Raw genomic sequence first — 17,487 nt, 5'->3', positions numbered from 1 at the left:
ACTCTGATGGAGACATGGACAGCCAGGTCTCACCCGCCAGCCCCCGGCCCCACTCGCCTCCTTGGGCCCCCCCCCCCCAAGCCAAGCACCCGGGAACACGCACCGATGAGCTCCGCGAACCCCCCGACGGGCAGGCGGCAGGTCCCCGTCACGAACTGCAACAGCCGGATCCTCTTCTCGTTGTCCATCTCTTTAACCACCTATGACAAGAACATGGCAGGAGAGTGGGATCCCCGTCACCCCCAAACCCACAGCCCGGCTGGGCTCGGGACACCGTCCTGCAGCATGGCTCCTGCCACGAGCACCCCACGCCCTCCGGCCGCCCGGGTTCAGCAACAGCGCAGGGCAGTGCAGCACGCCAGGCACGCGGTTCAGCCCTCGCCCCCAGCCCCGCATCCTCGGGGATGAGTGCATCCCGAGGGGAGCGGCTCTGTCCGGCCTTGCCCTCCTTCAGAGCCGTTTTTGACCCCTCATCTCCTGGCCAGCACGGAGCAGCACCGCCTGAACTGGTGCAGGTCTATTACACGTCACCCCCTCCTGTCGTCCTGCCCAAGAGCAGCAGCGATTGCTGGAAGCACGCTGACCACTAAGCGCTGCCCGCTGTCCTCGGCGGCGGCCCCGGGGCCTCTGCCAGCCACAGCCAAACGCTGCTTTGCTGAACACATGCTCACGGGTGTATTTTGTTCCTCCCGACAGCCTGCGAGGCTGCCTGCCCCGGGCCATGGGCAGGGGACAACGCCAGGGTCGGGGAGCAGCATGGAGGCGCTGCCGGCACTGGAGCTCACCTGCCAGAACCACTGGATCTGTTTGCTGTTCTTGGTGTAGTGCCGGTAGATGGTATTCTTCTGCCAGTCGTTCATGTCAATCTCCTGCATGCCGCACAGCATCAGCTGGGGACAGGGGACAGTCAGCAGGGGCTAAAAACAGGGCCCTGCGCGCGTGCTTCGGAGTGCTGACTCCGCCAGTGCCAGGCTTCACACGGTGCAGGGTCCAGCACTGGGCAATAGAGGTGTCTGGGAGGAATTTCTTGCCTCCAACGAGGCTTCTTGCCAACAGACCCAACGAGCCACCCCACAGACCCAACACCTGGGGTGGGGGTACCACCAAGGGGCAGAAGGTGCAAGTGCAGCCTGTGCACTCTACCGTCATCGCGCGCCGATCCCCGGTAGCCTGCGGCAGGGCGGGAAGCACTGGTATCTCCACTTCCCCATCCCAGCGAAGGCACCAGCTTACCTCCAGCTCCTTCTCATCGAAGTACCGCAGCCACTCCAATGGCACCACCTCGTTGAAGCCGTCCAGGAAAGCCTTGGTCTGTTCCTCCACGCCCCGTGTGAACCTCCAGTCCGTCAGCAGCCTGGGAAGGCAGACGACGGTCGGCCGGCAGCCAGCACCGCTGGCCCAGCACAGGGAACCCCCACCATCCCTCCCGCCAGCGGGGAGGGCCCCGGGAGCTGCAGGGGTGTGTGGGGAGGTGGAGAGGGGCTCCTGCAATCACCAGAGCTCCCCTCAACTCCCACTAGTGGGTTTCTCTCTCCACCTCCAAACCAAAGAGCAGCAGACAGCCCTGAGCACAGACCAGCAGCTGTCGGGAGGTCGAGGGGTGCAAGCCACAGCCCCTGACTGGGGACTACCATCAGCGGGAGATGGCCCTGGCAGCCCCCAGCCAGCCCAGGGGCAGACAGGCAGGGTGAGCAGCCACAGGACAGGGAGAGAAGTCTCACCCTCTCTCCCCTCTCCTCTTTCCTGAAAGTACTGGCAACTGCCCAGCCAGCAGTAAGCCAGACCGCAGCAGAGCTCAGCTGACCGCGCCAGCCCATACTTGTCACAGGCCACGTAGGCCGGTGAAGCGGCCACGTCCCAAGCCCCACGTCCCACCCCAGAACTGCCCTGAGCCGGTGGGGGTAGGCGCCCGGCGGGGGCCTCAGGATGGCCACTCACATGATGTACTCCTCCTTGTTCTCCTCCGTCACCCGGATGCTCTCACCACCCTCCTTCAGCTCGTGGGTGGTCACCTTGCCCAGGATCTCCATGTCCTGGATGAAGTACAGCTCCAGGCCACACTCCTCCAGGCTGTTCTCCCTGCAGGAGGACACCAGGATGCCATTTCTGATGGAGGCACCGGGCAGCAGCGAGGGGCCATGGGGAGGAGCGCCGTCTCCCCAAGAGCAGGACGGGCCTGGGCCAGGAGGGAACGCGGGGCACTCACTTGGTCCAGACAATGGAGTTGTAAAACTCGGGGTCGATGGATTCCAGGTCCTTCAACGTGGGCCGCTTGTTCAGCATCCGCTTGTAGAAGGGCAGTGTGAAGCCGGTATCGATGAACTTCCCGTGATACAGAGCCTGTGGCGGGGAGGTGACGCCAGGTCACGGGGCACCCCAGGGCGAGACAGTGCTCTACCACTGGGGCAGCCGTGGGGCAAAAGGGAATCGCTCCCGGGGTGCCAGAGCTGCGGCACTCGCTGCCGGCTGGCAAAGGCGGCGGGGAGGAGCGGGCTCCCCCCGACAGTGCTGTCCGGGGGTGGCTCACCCAGTGCAGGTGTGCTCGCAGCCCCCTCCCCTCCCCACCATGAATTCCACCGCCTCTCCTTCTCCCCTCACAGCTCTATTAAGAGCACTTGTTTAAACAGAGCTGTGCTGCGGCTTCCCTGAATCCCTGGCTTCCAGGAGCCCCAAGGCAAAGGCAGCCAAAAATAATGCAGACGCTTGTCTAGAACGGCCCAGCGGTGAGTAATAGTCTGGGGTTTTATTGGTATCCTGCAACGTGCAGGGCAGGGCAGGGCAGGGCAGGGCAGAGCGGGGACCCGAGCAGTGCACAGCCACCTCCCGCACACACCTCGCAGGGCCACGGGCCAGGGACCCTTCCCCAGGCTCGGGGAGCCCCTGGCAGCCCCCCTGCCAGCCCAGGGCTGAGAGACCTGCGGCACACGGGCCTTGGGGAATGCGAGACGAATGGGAGGAGCTGCTCTGGGGCTTGGGCAGCTGGAAAATCTCACACTGCTGGGGCTAAAAATAGTCTCCGGAGCTGCAGACCCGACAGCACCTGGGGTGGCAGCCAAAGACCTGGAGCCATCCCCGCCACACAGCCCCTGGGAAACCAGGTCCCTTCCAGCCCCACGGCCATTCTGCTGATTTAAAATGCATCACCCGCAGCCTTCCCCACTGCACCCCCTCGACAGCCCATCTCCCACGGACCCACGCCTGAGCGAGACGGGGCTTAAGGAGGGCAACAGTGCCGAGCCGAGCACAGCCATGGCATGCGGAGCTGCCCCTCGCCCCGCTGACCACCCCCATCCCCTGCAAGGCCCCTGCTCCGCGGCGGGGACACGACCAGTCTTGTCTCCCGCTGCCTCCCCGGCCCCTCTCACCCCGGGCTCTTACCATGGCGATGAAGCGGCCGATGAAGCGGAAGTAGGTGAGGTGGTCAGGGTTGATGGAGGAGGCAGGGTTGATCTGCAGGCAGTAGTTGTTCTTGCCAGCGTACTCGAAGAGGCAGTACATGGGGTTGAGCACCTCGTGGGACAGGAGGAAGAACCACTCCCTGGGGCGAGAGGAAGGGGCAGCGCGGTGACGAGCGGCTGCGCGGGGAGGCTGCGCCCGGCGGAGGGGGCAGCCATGCACCTCCGCAGCACGCCCCGCACAAACCAGGTGCCCGTCTCCTCGGGGCGCCGGCACGAGCGGTGGGCCCTGGTGTGACTGGGCGAGGGCATCCTCCGCCCCAGGGGTGCTGTGCGTGGTTTGTGAAGGGCTTGTGGAGACACCAACAAGAAACACCCATTCGCCGAAGGCCCCGCTCGGAGCACCGGGGATCCCGGCTGGCACCACACGGCTCAGTCCCACCCAGGCTGTCGTACACACACACACACACAGGCTGTTGTGCACACACACCCTGAGCCTCCCCACACAGGCTCCCCCCGGGAGCCCCACCCTGAGCTTGAAGCAGCACGGGACAGGCACCGTCCTGGCTTTGCTGCCCCAGCCACGCAGGGAGACGGGAGTCCTTGGACGCAGAGGCAGCCCCGGCATCCCGTCCGTGGTTCTACCCTGTGGTAGAACAGCATGACGTAACCTACCATAGGGTAAAACCACTGGCAGGACACAGAGAGAGGCGGAGAGCAGGAGCCCCTGCACCAGAGCCGGGGGCAGCGGCACCACAAAGGAGGCATGGGCGAGAGCGCAGCAGCGCAAATGCCGGGGCGGCAGCAAGGCAGGGGGAAGCGTGAGCCCGGCACCAAGGCAGACGCCCCGAGCGAGCCGGCAGGGGCTCATGGGGACACGGGACCCCCCTCCAGCCGAGACGGGACCCCCCTCCAGCCGAGATGCAGCCCATGGTAACACCATCCTCGGGGCAGGCAGTGGAGGCTGCAGCAGCTGCATCACACCACGTCTGCCCTGGCACACACCGACTGTCCCAGGAAACACCAGGGCCTGTTGGCTGCACAGGCGGGCTGCGGGGAGAAGAGGCCGCTCGACCCATCGCCCCCACACCCTGGGGGCAGCAGGAGCATCCCAGCTGGGTCCCCCAGCCCTCTCTGTGCCAGGGACAGACTGGTGTCTGTCTTTCAGGGCGTTCCACCATTGCTAAAACTCGCCCTGTTTCCCATTTGAACCCCCCTGGGCTCCTCTGCCCAAGCAGGCACTGCAGAAAGGCTGGGGACCCCCGAGTGCAGCTGCCGGACAGACTCCCGTGCCCTTTAGGGATTCACGCCGTAGGCAGGGCACGGCCCCATCCAGCAGCAGGCACGTGGTCCGGCACGCTGGCGCTCACCTAGCGATGCCGCCATAGTCCAGGCCCTCCTCTCCTCGCATGATGATGTACAGACGGCGCCGCAGGTCATACGGCTTCATGTTCATGATCTGGGGAGAATCAAGGGGAAGCGTCATCGCGGGCTGGTGCGAGGGCTGGCTCCACACCTCCCCGGGCTCTGCGGCCCCAGCACCTCCTCACCTGCTGGAAAGAGTCCTCAAAGAGCGTCTGTCTGGAAACGCTGATCTTCACATGGCTGGGCAAGGCGTTCGACTATGAGCAAGGCAGAAACACGAGGCTTTGTGCAGGCTGGCACAGCAGCTCTCCTTGCCCATGCCTGCCCACGGGGTCAGGCTGTCCACGCACCCACCCAGGCCTGCAGCTCAGCAGCCCCCGAGCTGCCAGAGCCCTCCGGCCGCTCTACTCACGTGGCAGAGGAAGCGGAACTGGTGGTACTTCCAGCGAAAGCTCCGGTCGTATGCCCCTGGGGAGCCACCCTGCTTGCTCCTGCAAAAGCAGCACGGGCCTTGGTTCAGCATTCCCGCCTGCTTGGCGTGAGCTGCTCGGCCCCAGCAGCCTCATCGCCTGCCAGGCGGGAGGAAGATCGCTGGGGCGCAGATCACCTCCGTCCGAGCCAAACACGAGGTCCTAAACCCACTACTCAGCGTCTTTGCAACAAAGCTGACCCACTTCACCCCCTCTGTGTCACGACCGGGGAAGGCACGAGCTGTGAACAGGCAGCTCGAGCCCCAGCTCCCAGTGTGCAGCCCGGCTCCAGAGCGAGGGGCCGTGCCCAAAAATGCTTACCCAGACTCAAATCCGGGGCGCGGGTCCTTGAAGGTGGTGGTGCGAGTGTTGTGGTCCACAAAGTAGCGCACGCCCTCGTTCGTGTACTTCATCTCCCAGCCGGGCGGCAGCGGCGGCTCCTGGATCATCCTGCCGACAAGGGAGGGGTCACCAGGCAGGCACCTCGGGCACCTCTCACCCTGAGCTGCGGCCCTCCAAATCGCTGCCCTTGGGGACCACCTTCCATTTGCAGCTCCGCTCCAGGCAAAAAGGAGGATTCATGGTATGGGATTAGTGAGCGCCTGCCTGCACCCCAAGACAGGAGCCCTGCCACGGCTGCACTCTCGGCCATGGCCAGGACCGGCCACAGTTACAGCTTCCCTCTGTCCGCAGGAGAGGTGGCCTCAGTGGAGACCTGGGCCAGGTCCTCAGCCAGGGAAGGTCTCTAGAGAACTGCAACCCAGAGCCCTCAGGAGCCCAAGCAGAGCCCTGCGGGAAGGCGACGGGGCAAGAAGAAAGCACCTCTTTCTGCCCAGAAAGCCCTGCAGTCTTCCCCATCCCTCATCTCTACCCTCAGTGCCTGCAAGCCAGAGCGATGCCGAGGGTTGCCGCGTCCAACCCTCCTGGGCTCCAGCACCGTCTGCACACTGCCTGCTGTTCTCGGTGCTTTCAGCTCCCCGGCGCTGCAGCCCGCCCGGCCCCCGGCACAGACAGCTCTCGGCAGCCCATCGCATGGGCCTTCCGAAACCACAGGCGTTCTCCCCGCAGGCTGCCTACCCCTGCGTGCGAGGGTCTTCCCACTGGGTGGTCCGTGTGTTGTGGTTCACGTAATACACTCGCCCATTGTCCTGTCTCTTCTCTGAGAGAAAAGGGAGAAGCAGCATTAGCGGGAGCACCCTGGCCAGCGCTGACCCACGGTCCCGGGAACAGCCCTCCCCTTCCCCGCTCACAAGAAGTTTGTCGGCTCCCCCCGTCCCACCTCTCTGCCGGCACTGCCCCAGCTCATTTGGAAAAGGCAGGATAAAAAACTACATTTCTTCTACGTGCACAAGCTGCCACACCTCCAGGGAAGGCCAGCGTGCGGGGAGCTGCCACGGCAGAGGCCAGCCCTGCCGACACGCTGCCGGGCTGGCACAAGCGGCGTGCTCGGCCACGCACCTTGCTGGGCAGGCAGCACACGCACGCAGCTCGGCCAGGCAGCGCTTGCAAGAGCGGAGAGATCCCTCCAGGCGGATCTCCAGGTGCTTTCTCAAACACGTCTGAACTCCCTGCGCGGCCCTGCTGCCGGTGCACAGCTCGTGCTCCCGGCCTGCGCCACACACCCATGCACGCACGCACACCCCCCCCCCCCCCTCCTGCCGCACACAGGCGTAGAAGCACCGCGCCGCCCGCTCCGGCACCGCTGCTCGACCCCTCTGTGCCTGCAGCCTCACACACTTGCTGCGCAGGAGCCTCCCAGCACGTGCTCCCCACGTGTGCCGCACACACTGCGCCGGGCACCCTCTTCCCAACACCCGCTCCCGACACTACTTGCACACTCAGATCGGCGAGTGCCTCCCAGCCGCGCCTGGGCACCGCGTCTCCTGCCTGGGGATGATCCTGCACCCGCTCCCCACCTCACCGGCCCCCGGGTGCCCGCCCCCACCCCGCGCACCCCTCTCGTCCTGCGTGCCGACGCCGCTCTGCCTCTCACCAGCCATCCCGCTGCACGCGCACGCTCGCTGCCTCCCCAACACACACGTACCCCACGCGCAGCACACCTCCTCCCTCCACGTGCCTGCGTGGAGGCACGGCCCTGCTCCATGCCGGCAGGGACGCCCTGCACGCACGCTCCCCTGTCACCTCCCGGCCCCCTCGCTCTGTCTCGCTCCCGGACTGCGCGAAGCAGCCCCCACGCCCTGGCTCTGGCAGACCCCACACACGATGACCTGGACTGTATCCACCCCGGGGACCCCATCCATCCTGGGGATCCCCACCCCAGGGTGCTCAGCCCCACACAGAGCCGTGCCTCCCCACAGTCTGCCCAGCTGACGCTGGGGACAGGGCCCCGCTCCTCACTGATGCAGGAGGTGGGCTACCCCGCGTGGCAGCAAAGGCGGCAGCAAAGGCTCCAGCACCGTCCCCATCAAGACGCTGCCCTTGGAAAGCCCCTGCGCAGCCTGGGCCCCCTCTGTCCTGCTCCAAGCTCCCCCCAGTTTTAACCCCCCTCCTGCCCTCCCTGCCACGGCACAGCCCGTCCGTGCCCACAGGCATCCCAGCCTGCCCTCTCCACTGATGCTCTTGCCGTGACGAGGGGGTCTCTGCCCTGGGCATGGCACGGGGACCTTTCAAAACATCCCAGCACATTGGGCCACAGGGACAGGACAGCCAGCCCCGCTCCTGCTGCTCCCAGCCCCGGGGCAGAGCATCCCAGGAGGGATCCCATAGCAGCAGGAGGGATCCCTGCTTGGCAGAGGAGGGGTCTGGACATGAGCGAGGAGTTGGATCCCCAACCATTCCCCCTGTCCAAAAGAACAACCACAAGCACTTCTGCATTCAGTAGCTGAGAGAGACTGGGAACTCCTCCAGGAAAAGGGGAAAAAAGGAAAAAAAGCTGGATTTCAAATCAGAGATCGTGCTAATCATAGGCAGACTCAGCCCCACACACAGCAGAGCACGGGGAATGCTGGCTGCCCAGCCACCGTTCCCGTTAACGCCAGGGACAGGAGCGAAGGAGCTGCTGACAGCACCGTCCTCCCCATGGGGCGGGCAGGGCCCCGCTCCAGGTGACAGAGGAGCGTCCGCATCGGGGCTGCCCGGCGAGCGCGGCGGCGGGCAGGTGAGGCGGCTCAGTACTTACCCCAGCCGGGAGGAAGGGGACCGAGAGGATCATTGTCGGACGGGGCGCCGGACGACTAGAGACAACAGAGAGGGCAAAAACACAAAATAAAAACCAGGGCAGGGATGCCTGGGAGGAGTGGAGTGTGGAGGTGAGCCACGCAGCCCTCGCTCCCACTCGCCTCCCCTTGGCCCGCAGCTCCCAGAGAACTGGGAAAAAAAACCTCGCACACTCAAGGGGGGTTAAAAAAAAAAAAAAAAAAAGAAAAAAAAAGCACAAACTAAACAGTGGCTGGGGAAGCCAAGGGGGCGGCGGGGCAGGGGCCGTGCCGCACAGAGGGGAGCGGGATGGCGCGGCGGGGTCCAGATGTGCGCGGCTGCTCGGCTCCCGCCGGCTGTCCCCACCAGATACACCTCCAGCCTCCTCCAAGAACCACACACAAGAGGGGAAAAAATATCGCAGGCCTTTCCAATGAAATCATTCCCACAAGCCCTGTCCACGCCCAGCGCTTCCTGGCGGGCCAGCGGCCCCCTCCTCCCCGGGCAGGGCGCGGGGTGCTCTCGCACTGAGGCCACATTCATCCCGCGCAGACGGGCGGCTCCGCGCCCCGCCGCCCCCCCCAGCAGGTTGGGGGCCACCGCACAAAGCACCTTTCTTCTTCCCCGGGACGGGCAGAGCGGCGGCCGTCACCCAGCCTGAACCGGGGGGATGCCCCGGGATGGGGGGAGCAGGCTGGCGTGCCGCCCCGCCACCCCCATGGGCTGAGCCCCCCGCCTCTGGCTCCGCTGGAGGTCCCTGGGGACGGAGGCGCAGCCCCGACAGCGGCGGGTTCAGGGGAGGAGGCGGCCTGCGAGTGCTTTAATGGTTAAATAAGAAACGCATTGTTACCGAAAAGGCATTTTCATTGCACCTCCTGAAACGCAGCTGCTGGAGAGGGGCCGGCGTCCCAGCCCTCCGCACTGGGCTGCGGATCGGAGTCAGCCTGGGCTCAGGGAACGCCGCCCGCAGCCGGGCCCGTCCCTCCCGCCCGGGAACGGGGGGCAGCCCCGGGCCCAGGCATGGCTGCTATTCAGGGTGCCAGGGCCCCCCACCCTGAGGCAGGCGCCAGCACTCGGGGCATCCCGTGGCAGCCCAGCACCCTGGGTTTGTCCCGGGGCACGTCAGGGACGGGGCCGGCACCGTCCGTGCCTCTCTGAGGGTCTCTTGTACCCGACCCCACGTGCTGGCACCGGGCGCAGCAGGCACTGCGCCGGCAGCGGCCAGCCCGGCATGGCGTGCCTCAGCCTTGGGGCAGCCCCCGCTCCCTCCCTGCCCCGAGACGCAGCCGAGTCACATCCAGAGGCATCACCTCACCGTGACCTAAAAATAGCTAATTAAAACTAACAGGGCAGAGCGACAAGAGCCCGGGGCACAGCTCCAGGGAGCCGGCCCTCCTGCAAGTCTCCGCAGCCCCTTGGGAACAACCAGGCCCCTTGTGCCGGCAAGACCCCTCGGTGCAAGGGATGCTGCGTGCGGGCGCAGCCCGGGGAGCCCTGCGGCACCGAGGTGCCTGCTGGCAGAGTGGTCCCGGGCTGCACCCCGGCCCCCCGAGCTGCGGCTTCCCCCAGGGGCTGCGCAGAGAGGGCTCTGCATCGCCCAGAGCCGCGGCGCGGCCCGTCACCTCCCCACCGTCCTCTCCCGGCAAGGAGGGCAGGTGGGTGCTGGAGACAGGAGGACACGGCGAAGCAGAAAGCTCCCACGGGGAAGGAGGCAGCGCGGGAGCCATCACCGCTGGCAGCAGAGAGCTTGAAACAAGAAGCACAATCGTTTCATCAGGCTAAATTTGGAGCGCGAGTCCCTCCCTCCGCACTCCGCAGCGCCTGGCCAGAGCGAATCACGCAGCGCCGGAGCGGCTCCAAGGCTGGTGCTGGCAGAGACATGAGCGAGCGACAGGCCCGGAGCCCCGTTCGGCCTCCGGTGGAAGCCCCTCCACAGCGGTCCTGTGAAGGGCGTGCCGAGGAGGGCAGGCGGGCGGAGGGCGGCAGAGCCGTGACGGCAGCTCTGGTCGCGAGGCTTGGAAGGGCTGAGCTGTCCCGGGAGACGTGGGCAGGGGGAGGAAAGGGGCAGAGCAGCCTCCCGCACCCCCGGGGAGCGGCCCTGGTTGTGCCTCACGCAGAGCGGCGGCGCAGGACGGGAGAGCACCCGAGCTCCTCGCTGGAGCACAGAGCTTGCGCCAGCGCTAGCAGCGGTTCTGGACACGTCAGTCTCCTGGCTTTCTCTGAGGGGAGCTAAACGTCGATGGGAAGTTTGTCATCCGGCTCTGCCCACCTTCACTCTGCACCTGCCCCTCCAGACCTCCCCGCCTTCTGGCAAGAGCCATGTTTTACACAGCGGCACAGCCTCTGTGAGGCACGTGGCCGGCTGACGGCGAAGAGCCCTGGGACATGGCTGCTCCTGGAGGTGGAAATGCTCCAGCCTGGCTGTTTCCCAAGCACTGCTCACCACAACGGACACCAACACGGTCCCGGTTATCAGAGGGTGCTCACCACCGCTGGAAGCCGGGTCCTGGTTCCAGCAGCAAAGGCAAGACCAGGACCAGAGTGGTCTCTGCCCAGGAGCTCTTGCTCTGCAGGGCTGTTGAGAGACCATTCCCTGAGCAAGGAAATGCAGCTACTCAGCCCAAACCAGGAAGGAGGGGAAGAAGCAGAGGAAGCAGGAGGAAGCTTGCCAAGCCCAGCAGCACTCGTTCCTGCACTCTCTGGTCCCCTGGCTCTTGCAGCCCTTACCATGCCAGCCCTTGTACCCTGGGCCTGCAGCTACTGCTGCCACCCAGAACCCAACCTGCTGTCCTCAGGGAAGGGACGAGCTCAGCCCGAGAGCCTCCCCTCCTGCTACAGGCCAGGCTCCCATAGCTTCCCCAGCGTACGCCCAGCTGCGGTGGCACGCAGCACGTCCTGCAAGCCTCACAGGTCGGCAGCAAGGCTTGGCTGACTGAAGCCAAGGGAGCAAGCGTGTGCCTAGCCACGCTGGCACCACAGGGACACTGGGGACAGGCCGCCGAGGACACCTCCCACCACCCTTCAGGGCCATGCAAGCGGTTTTATAAAAAGAAAGTTACTCCCACAGGGCTCTCTGCACTCAGCAGAGGAGCTCGTGGGCTCTCCAGTCCGAGCGCTGCTCTGCTGAGCTCACCGAGCCAACAGACCCCACACAGCCCAGCGAGCACCTCCCCACGCTCAGGGCCTCCCAGGTCAACCCAGGTGAGACTGGCAGGAGAGCGGGGTGAGACCCCCACCACCGCAGCCCCCAGTTCTCACCTGGTACAGGAATCTTTGGCTGAACTGCTGCATGGCTCCTTGGAGCTGGTTTCGCTGGGACTGCCACTGCTCGTAGTTCCTGACGTACTCAGCTGTGGGGCGCTGCCACGTGGTGGTCCGAGTGTTGTGGTCCACATAGTAATACCTGCCTCGAGGATCCACGCGTTTCTCCCACCTGGAAACACCAGAGGAAGATGTCGCTGGCTGTCCTCAGAGAGCTCGGCAGGTCCTGCTGGCAGGTGCCTGCAGCTGCTGTGCGGCACCTTGATACTAATGCTGGTGTGAAGGCAGCAGAAAGAAACCCCAGAGAGGTCGGGAGGCACAGCAGAAGGCATAGACCACGGTCCTACACCAAGGAACCTCCCATCGCCCTCGTCTGAGGGCTGTCCCTAGGGCCCGGGACATGCAGCAGTGGCTTGAGAATATCCAGCCGCTGCTCCAGAATGTGTTAAAAGCACGACTGAGAGGAGCACTGCGTTGTGAGCCCCTTCCCCAGCTGCCACGCTCCCCTCGTGCTCCCCACACAAGCGGCTCAGCAGATCTGTGGTTGAGTTCTGCCTCTCGGAAATGCAGGTGAGAAAAGCAGCTCCCAGTCCTCCAAGGGAGGACAACCTGAGAACTGCCGGGGCCCAAGTGTCCAGCCACGAAGATGTAATTTTTCATTTCACTCTGACACCACAGGCTGACTTCAGACACTCGCTCTCTGGCTCCTCTCACAAGACTAAGATACCCTTTAACACGAGGGCTCCGTTCCCAGCTCCAGCATAGCCACCAGTTTCACAGCTGAAGGGGCTCTTTTGGACAAAGACCCAGCAGAAGGAAATACAACAGGCTAGCAAGACTTGAAGCACCTCCCTGCAAGGGCACATGAAGCCTAGATGGGATGCCTAGACACTAGCAGAGTTCGCACCAGGGTGCCATAAGCATCCCTCCAAGACAGCTGACCTCCAACAGAGACAGGGCACTGGCTTGGAGACCTGCGCAAGAGGGAGGGAGCACACCTGGGGTGCTCCCAAACCTACCCTTCCAGGTTACAGCCTCCCTCTTTTAACACCAGGCAGATTTCAAGCTGTTACAGGATCAGAAAACGGCTGCAGAGATCACAGCTTAACTGAAGGTGCCCACAGGAACCTGGAGGCTCCCGTGGAGGAAAACAGGACGGGCTTGTATTTCACTTTCACACGTTACGGTTAAAGCACACTTCGGTCATTCCGGCCTTGAACAAACTCAGTCTAGAGAACAACAACCATTTGGCTGTATCGAGTTCTCTGCTTTTAGGAGCACAAAGAGGCGAGAATTCAACAAGCTTCTGGAAAGCACGTGGTCCCCAGGGCTGTGTAAAGCCTTTATGACCTGAAGACTGTTTACTCCAGCAAATGAAAGCGTGGCCCTCCTGGACATGAGACTGGCAGAATACTTCCTGCAGGTCTCACGGAGCTGAGCAGCATCGTCTTCTCGAGCACAAGCAGATCCCAATGCGGCTGAGAACGTAAGAGGCCCCTCAGAGAGGCCAGGGTCCAGCTCCAGTGTGGGGTGCATTCAGCATGCCTGTTTCTGCTCACCAGGAACTCAGCTCTCATCTAGAAGCATCTCTTTTTCCAGGTGATAGGAGCCCCACCCTCTCCCTTCCCCTGGACCTCAGGGGCACTTTGCTGGCACCCCGTCCCAAAGCCCACCCCTCTGCTCTGCCCACAAGTGGTTGCGCTGCTGCTGAAGTGTTCAGTGATTTCCATCGACTGTTTAAAAAAATAATCCTCTAACAGAGGTCAAAACGCAACAGATTGGAAGGCCTTTTCCTTTTTACAAATGCTGAAAAGGCCTTTCTGAGGGTACAGAGTGTGCTTTCAGGCCAGTGAACACTTGGTCATCTCATCTCTCCCCATTTCTTTTTAGGAATGAAAAGACCTTCCTGCCACCAACCCACCTCTCGCCTTTTGCGCAGGCTCCCGTGCATCTGCTACAAGCTAGCTCAGTATCTGAGATGCCATCTGCCCCCAGAGCTCCTTACCCTGGAGGAAGAGGTCTTTCCCACGTGGTGGTCTTGTTGTTATGGTCTACATAGTAGACTCTACCATTAGGCAGCTCTCGCTGTTCCCAACTGCAAGGAAAAAAAAAAACAAAACAAACAGGCATCATTTGGAGCATAAATTCCTAATTTCCTACAGAAAGTAGGTGGGTCAGCGTAAGATTTAGCACCCGGTCAGTTTTATGCCCTGAGAGTTTTTGATGTAGTTTTTGTTTGGTTTCTCTTGATACATCTTTAAAGGGGAGCCTTTGAGTTTGGGCTGGGGCTGAATTTTCTCCTTGGCAGCCGTCCTGCTCACTGCTGACGGATAGTGCTTAAGAACATTGCACGGCCACAAGGCACTCGGTTCGGAGCTGGTCCCTAAGGGGAGCCGGCTCGATAGGGAGGCCTGGCTTTACACGGCTACAGTGAAAACCATTCTTAGCCTTAATTCATTCACGAAAGTGTGTGCCCCGACGCAGGTAAAAGCTCCGTGGAGCACCGTGCTTTCCTGTCAGCTTTTATTCTGCAACAGAGAGAAGCAAGCCAGCAGCTGCTGACAGATAAAGTGTTCTGCTGCCACACTTCTGCTCCCACAGGTCTCCCTCCCAATTCAATCTTCAGTCTCAATTAATCATCACAAAAAGCTCTAGGAAATTAATATACCGACTTCTGTTGTGACAGTAAGGGAACAAATCTGGGCTTGCAGAAAGCAAGCAGCCCTTGTGAAGGAGATGCTCTAAGCACTAACACCCCATCGCCTGGGCTTGCCCCGTCCCCGCTCACCCTCAAACCTCCCCAGGAGACGATGAAGCCACCAAACAGTGAACTCAGCCACAACCAGGCACTTGCTGCGACCACAGGTCGCGTGCATCACAGCCTCGGCACCGCTCTCGAAGGAGGTGGGAAGGCAGAAAGAGGGAGAGCTTCAGCCGTGTTTCCAAGCCCTGGCAGCGTGCCGTCAGCTGGGGTCTCCAGCGGCCATGCGGGCAGCCTGAAAAGCCTCTGCCCTGGCCAGAAGGCAATCTTGCACTCCAAGATAAGAGTCAGTTCCCCAAAAGCAGGAGGGGTTCAGGATTTAGCTGAGAGATTATCTAACCCAAATCAGAGCTATTGGCGTCGCTCCTAGAGGCTTCTCAAAGGCACTGGCAACTTAATGCACCTGCAGAGACCAGGTGACATCTGCAATGTTGCTACTGGTCAGCAGCACCGGATCTTTCTTATTCCCAGAACAGATCTAGGGACACCAGTTTATCTCTGATGGAAAGAGTCCACAGCAGGACCTACTCTGCCTGTACACCTTGGACAGCGAGGGGCTGCCAAGCATAACACCGCCCGAAGGAGTGAGCACACGAGAGCACAGCCGGCGCTACCCGGCGCTGTTCTGGCATCAGGAATCTTTGTCTCTCCACCCCACGGTCAGCGCTTTTCCTGGGCTACCCCTGGGCAGCGTCGGGCGTTGTCAGAGGGGAAACGCCTGAAGCTTCCTGTTCACCAACACTGAACTCAGTTCATGAGCATAAAAGCACCAGGACAGCTAAAAAAAGACTGAAACCTCAGAAGAGAAAAATCAGCACAGCTGGGATTTCTTGAAGTCACAAGCATGTCCACCCCATGAGATGGACAGCAGAAGGCCCCTGGGCATCTCCAGGGAGAAGGCAGGGCTGTGGAAGTGCTGCTGGCTGGAGAGCTGCCCACTGCAGGCAGAGCTTTGGGAAGTTCCTTCCTAGGCTCGCACTGCGGGCATTCCGGATCACCACCAGCACAAGGCTCAAGTGGAGGAACACTATTCGCAAACAGAACTCCAAGGCACAACTCCGCTCATGAGGGAGCTTTGCAGGACTCAGCATCCCATGAAAACCCTTTAAGCATCATCTTTCCGAGGTCAGGTATACATAACATCCTCTTTTTGGTGGATCTAGAGACTGCGGCACCGCTCGCTTACAGCGAGGACAAGCCCAGCCAGATGTCCCACCCGTTCCCTCCACGCTGACATGTGGTGCTTCAGAGATGAATGGGACCTCAGCCCTGTGCACACACAACCAGTGGTGCCAGCCGTCGTTACCGGAGCGGACAGGTCCTCCGGGTTCATTAGCAGGTTCTCTGATCAATATTGGCTCTGAGGACTTGGAAGTCCTTTATGACAAGAGGCTCTCAAGCCCCCAAGCACCATTTCTGTGGCTGTAAAGACCAGAAATCCCACAATGAGGACTCCTCTGGGGCAGAGGGTTTCTGGATCCCTCAGATACTCCTCTGGGTGACTCCTCTGGGTGCCCTCGTGACGGCAAAGAGCCACGCAGGATTGGGGAGAGCTGCTGGTGGTGGCAGCTACTGACTGACGTCCTCTGTCCCTGCCTCACATCCTATACAAACAGGTGACAAGCTTACATGCTCTTCAGGTAGCAGCTCCCCAGTAATCTGAAAAGTGAATTTGCTGAGGGCTGCCTTGCCCTACGAACAGCGAATCATCGCTGTTAAACAGCAAGCAGCGATGAACCATCACTACCGCTGATCCACAGCAATGGCCTGAGAGGCAGGGGCACTGGGGGCAACCCGTCCTTGCTCAGACCACCTTGCTCAGCTCTTCAGAGGCTTCAGCCTTTTCAAGCTTCCCTGCATCCTGTCTGCCATCCCACAAGGGACAGCCCTGGGAGTCACACAACAACAGAATCTTCCTCCGGAGACCCGAAGTCCAGCTGGCGTTTCTCCCCCGTGCCTGCTGCTGTGTCGCCACCGGCAAGGAAGAGCAGTGGCTTAGCAAGCGCTCGATGGCGAGAGCTCTCACCCACGTGCACCACTGCCGCAAGCACGAAGCGCGCGGCACGACGGCCCTGGCTAGCTCCCCTCCGACTGCCCACAGGGCTCGCAACGGCAGCAGATACAGGGAGCCACGGACAGTGCGAAGTGGCAGTGCTGAGGCAACCCTGCAGTCCAAACAAAACGCCCTCCTTATGTAAGAAACCACAGCCCCATGCCTTCTGCCAGGCAGCATAATGTACCTCTTTGTACGGGCGAGACAGCGCTGTGTATACACACCACGCTAACGACCGTCTGTCCCCCGCGCAGGATCATCACTGATAGGAACCAGATGCAGGAGCCAGCGGCTCTCGTGCCCTCCCCGCCTTTTACCGTCGGTCCGCTCGGAAACCCCTACGTGAGAACCAGGACCCCGTGCCAAAGGCCTCGAGTGCTGTGACCGGCCGCTCCTGTGCCACACGCGCTCCCTGGCTTCGCAAGGAAGGTCTGCCCGAGCCAGAAGGATGTGAAGGAGGTTCTGGGCACTGCCAGGGCTGGAATTATTCAGAACACCTTCCAGCACCCTCAAGCCCCTAGAACAGACTCCCAGTTGTGTGAGATGCCTTTGTGCTTGCCACATCTGGTGCAGATGTTTAGAGACAGCTATCTGAGCAGAATAAATAGCTCTGAATCCCCACATGAACCCGGCCGCTCTCAAGTCCACCTGCACGCAGTCCAGCACGAGCAGGGAGGCTGGGGCTCCGCACACCCACCAGCACGCAGCTAGGAAAAGCTGCCGCCCCTCCAGAGGCTGAAGGGAGGCCGAGCACGTGTGCTCTCCGCACTCCCACGGATGAAAGGAGACACTCAGAGAATGAGACAGGGCTCGTGCAGAAAGCCGGAGGGATACGACGGCTTTCCGGCTCTTCAGTGCCGGCGCGACCGGCAGCTCTGCAGGGGACGTTGCTCCTGCGAGTGGCAAAGCAAGAGCGATCGCTCGCGGGCTCTGCAGGGCTTTCTGCACAGCCTTCCCCACGGCAGCCGGGCCGGCAAGGGGCTATTCTGTACCGCTTTCTGCGGAGCACACTGCTGCCAGAGCTGA

At 62.3% G+C, this 17,487-nt stretch overlaps 1 protein-coding gene across 3 annotated transcripts in view; it reads right to left on the bottom strand.

The window, feature by feature from the left end:
- WWP2 (WW domain containing E3 ubiquitin protein ligase 2) overlaps nt 1–17,487 on the bottom strand; it is a gene marked incomplete at its 5' end in the record, with an annotated part of 38,368 nt that overhangs the window by 1,605 nt on the left and 19,276 nt on the right. For all 3 annotated transcript variants that reach the window (XM_082005605.1, XM_082005606.1, XM_082005607.1), the window contains 14 exons: nt 100–200; nt 786–890; nt 1,234–1,354; nt 1,939–2,079; nt 2,207–2,340; nt 3,379–3,538; nt 4,766–4,854; nt 4,946–5,017; nt 5,173–5,251; nt 5,552–5,680; nt 6,308–6,389; nt 8,370–8,424; nt 11,645–11,819; nt 13,653–13,742. In XM_082005605.1, the coding sequence (XP_081861731.1) occupies nt 100–200; nt 786–890; nt 1,234–1,354; nt 1,939–2,079; nt 2,207–2,340; nt 3,379–3,538; nt 4,766–4,854; nt 4,946–5,017; nt 5,173–5,251; nt 5,552–5,680; nt 6,308–6,389; nt 8,370–8,424; nt 11,645–11,819; nt 13,653–13,742 (1,533 nt within the window). The remainder of the gene's footprint in view (nt 1–99; nt 201–785; nt 891–1,233; nt 1,355–1,938; nt 2,080–2,206; nt 2,341–3,378; nt 3,539–4,765; nt 4,855–4,945; nt 5,018–5,172; nt 5,252–5,551; nt 5,681–6,307; nt 6,390–8,369; nt 8,425–11,644; nt 11,820–13,652; nt 13,743–17,487) is intronic.

Source organism: Phaethon aethereus, assembly GCF_964289735.1.
Source record: "Phaethon aethereus genome assembly, chromosome: 13".
In the NCBI taxonomy this organism is placed as follows: Eukaryota; Metazoa; Chordata; class Aves; order Phaethontiformes; family Phaethontidae; genus Phaethon; species Phaethon aethereus.
Note: the sequence above shows the minus strand (reverse complement) of the source record. Positions and strands in the feature narration are given on the sequence as shown.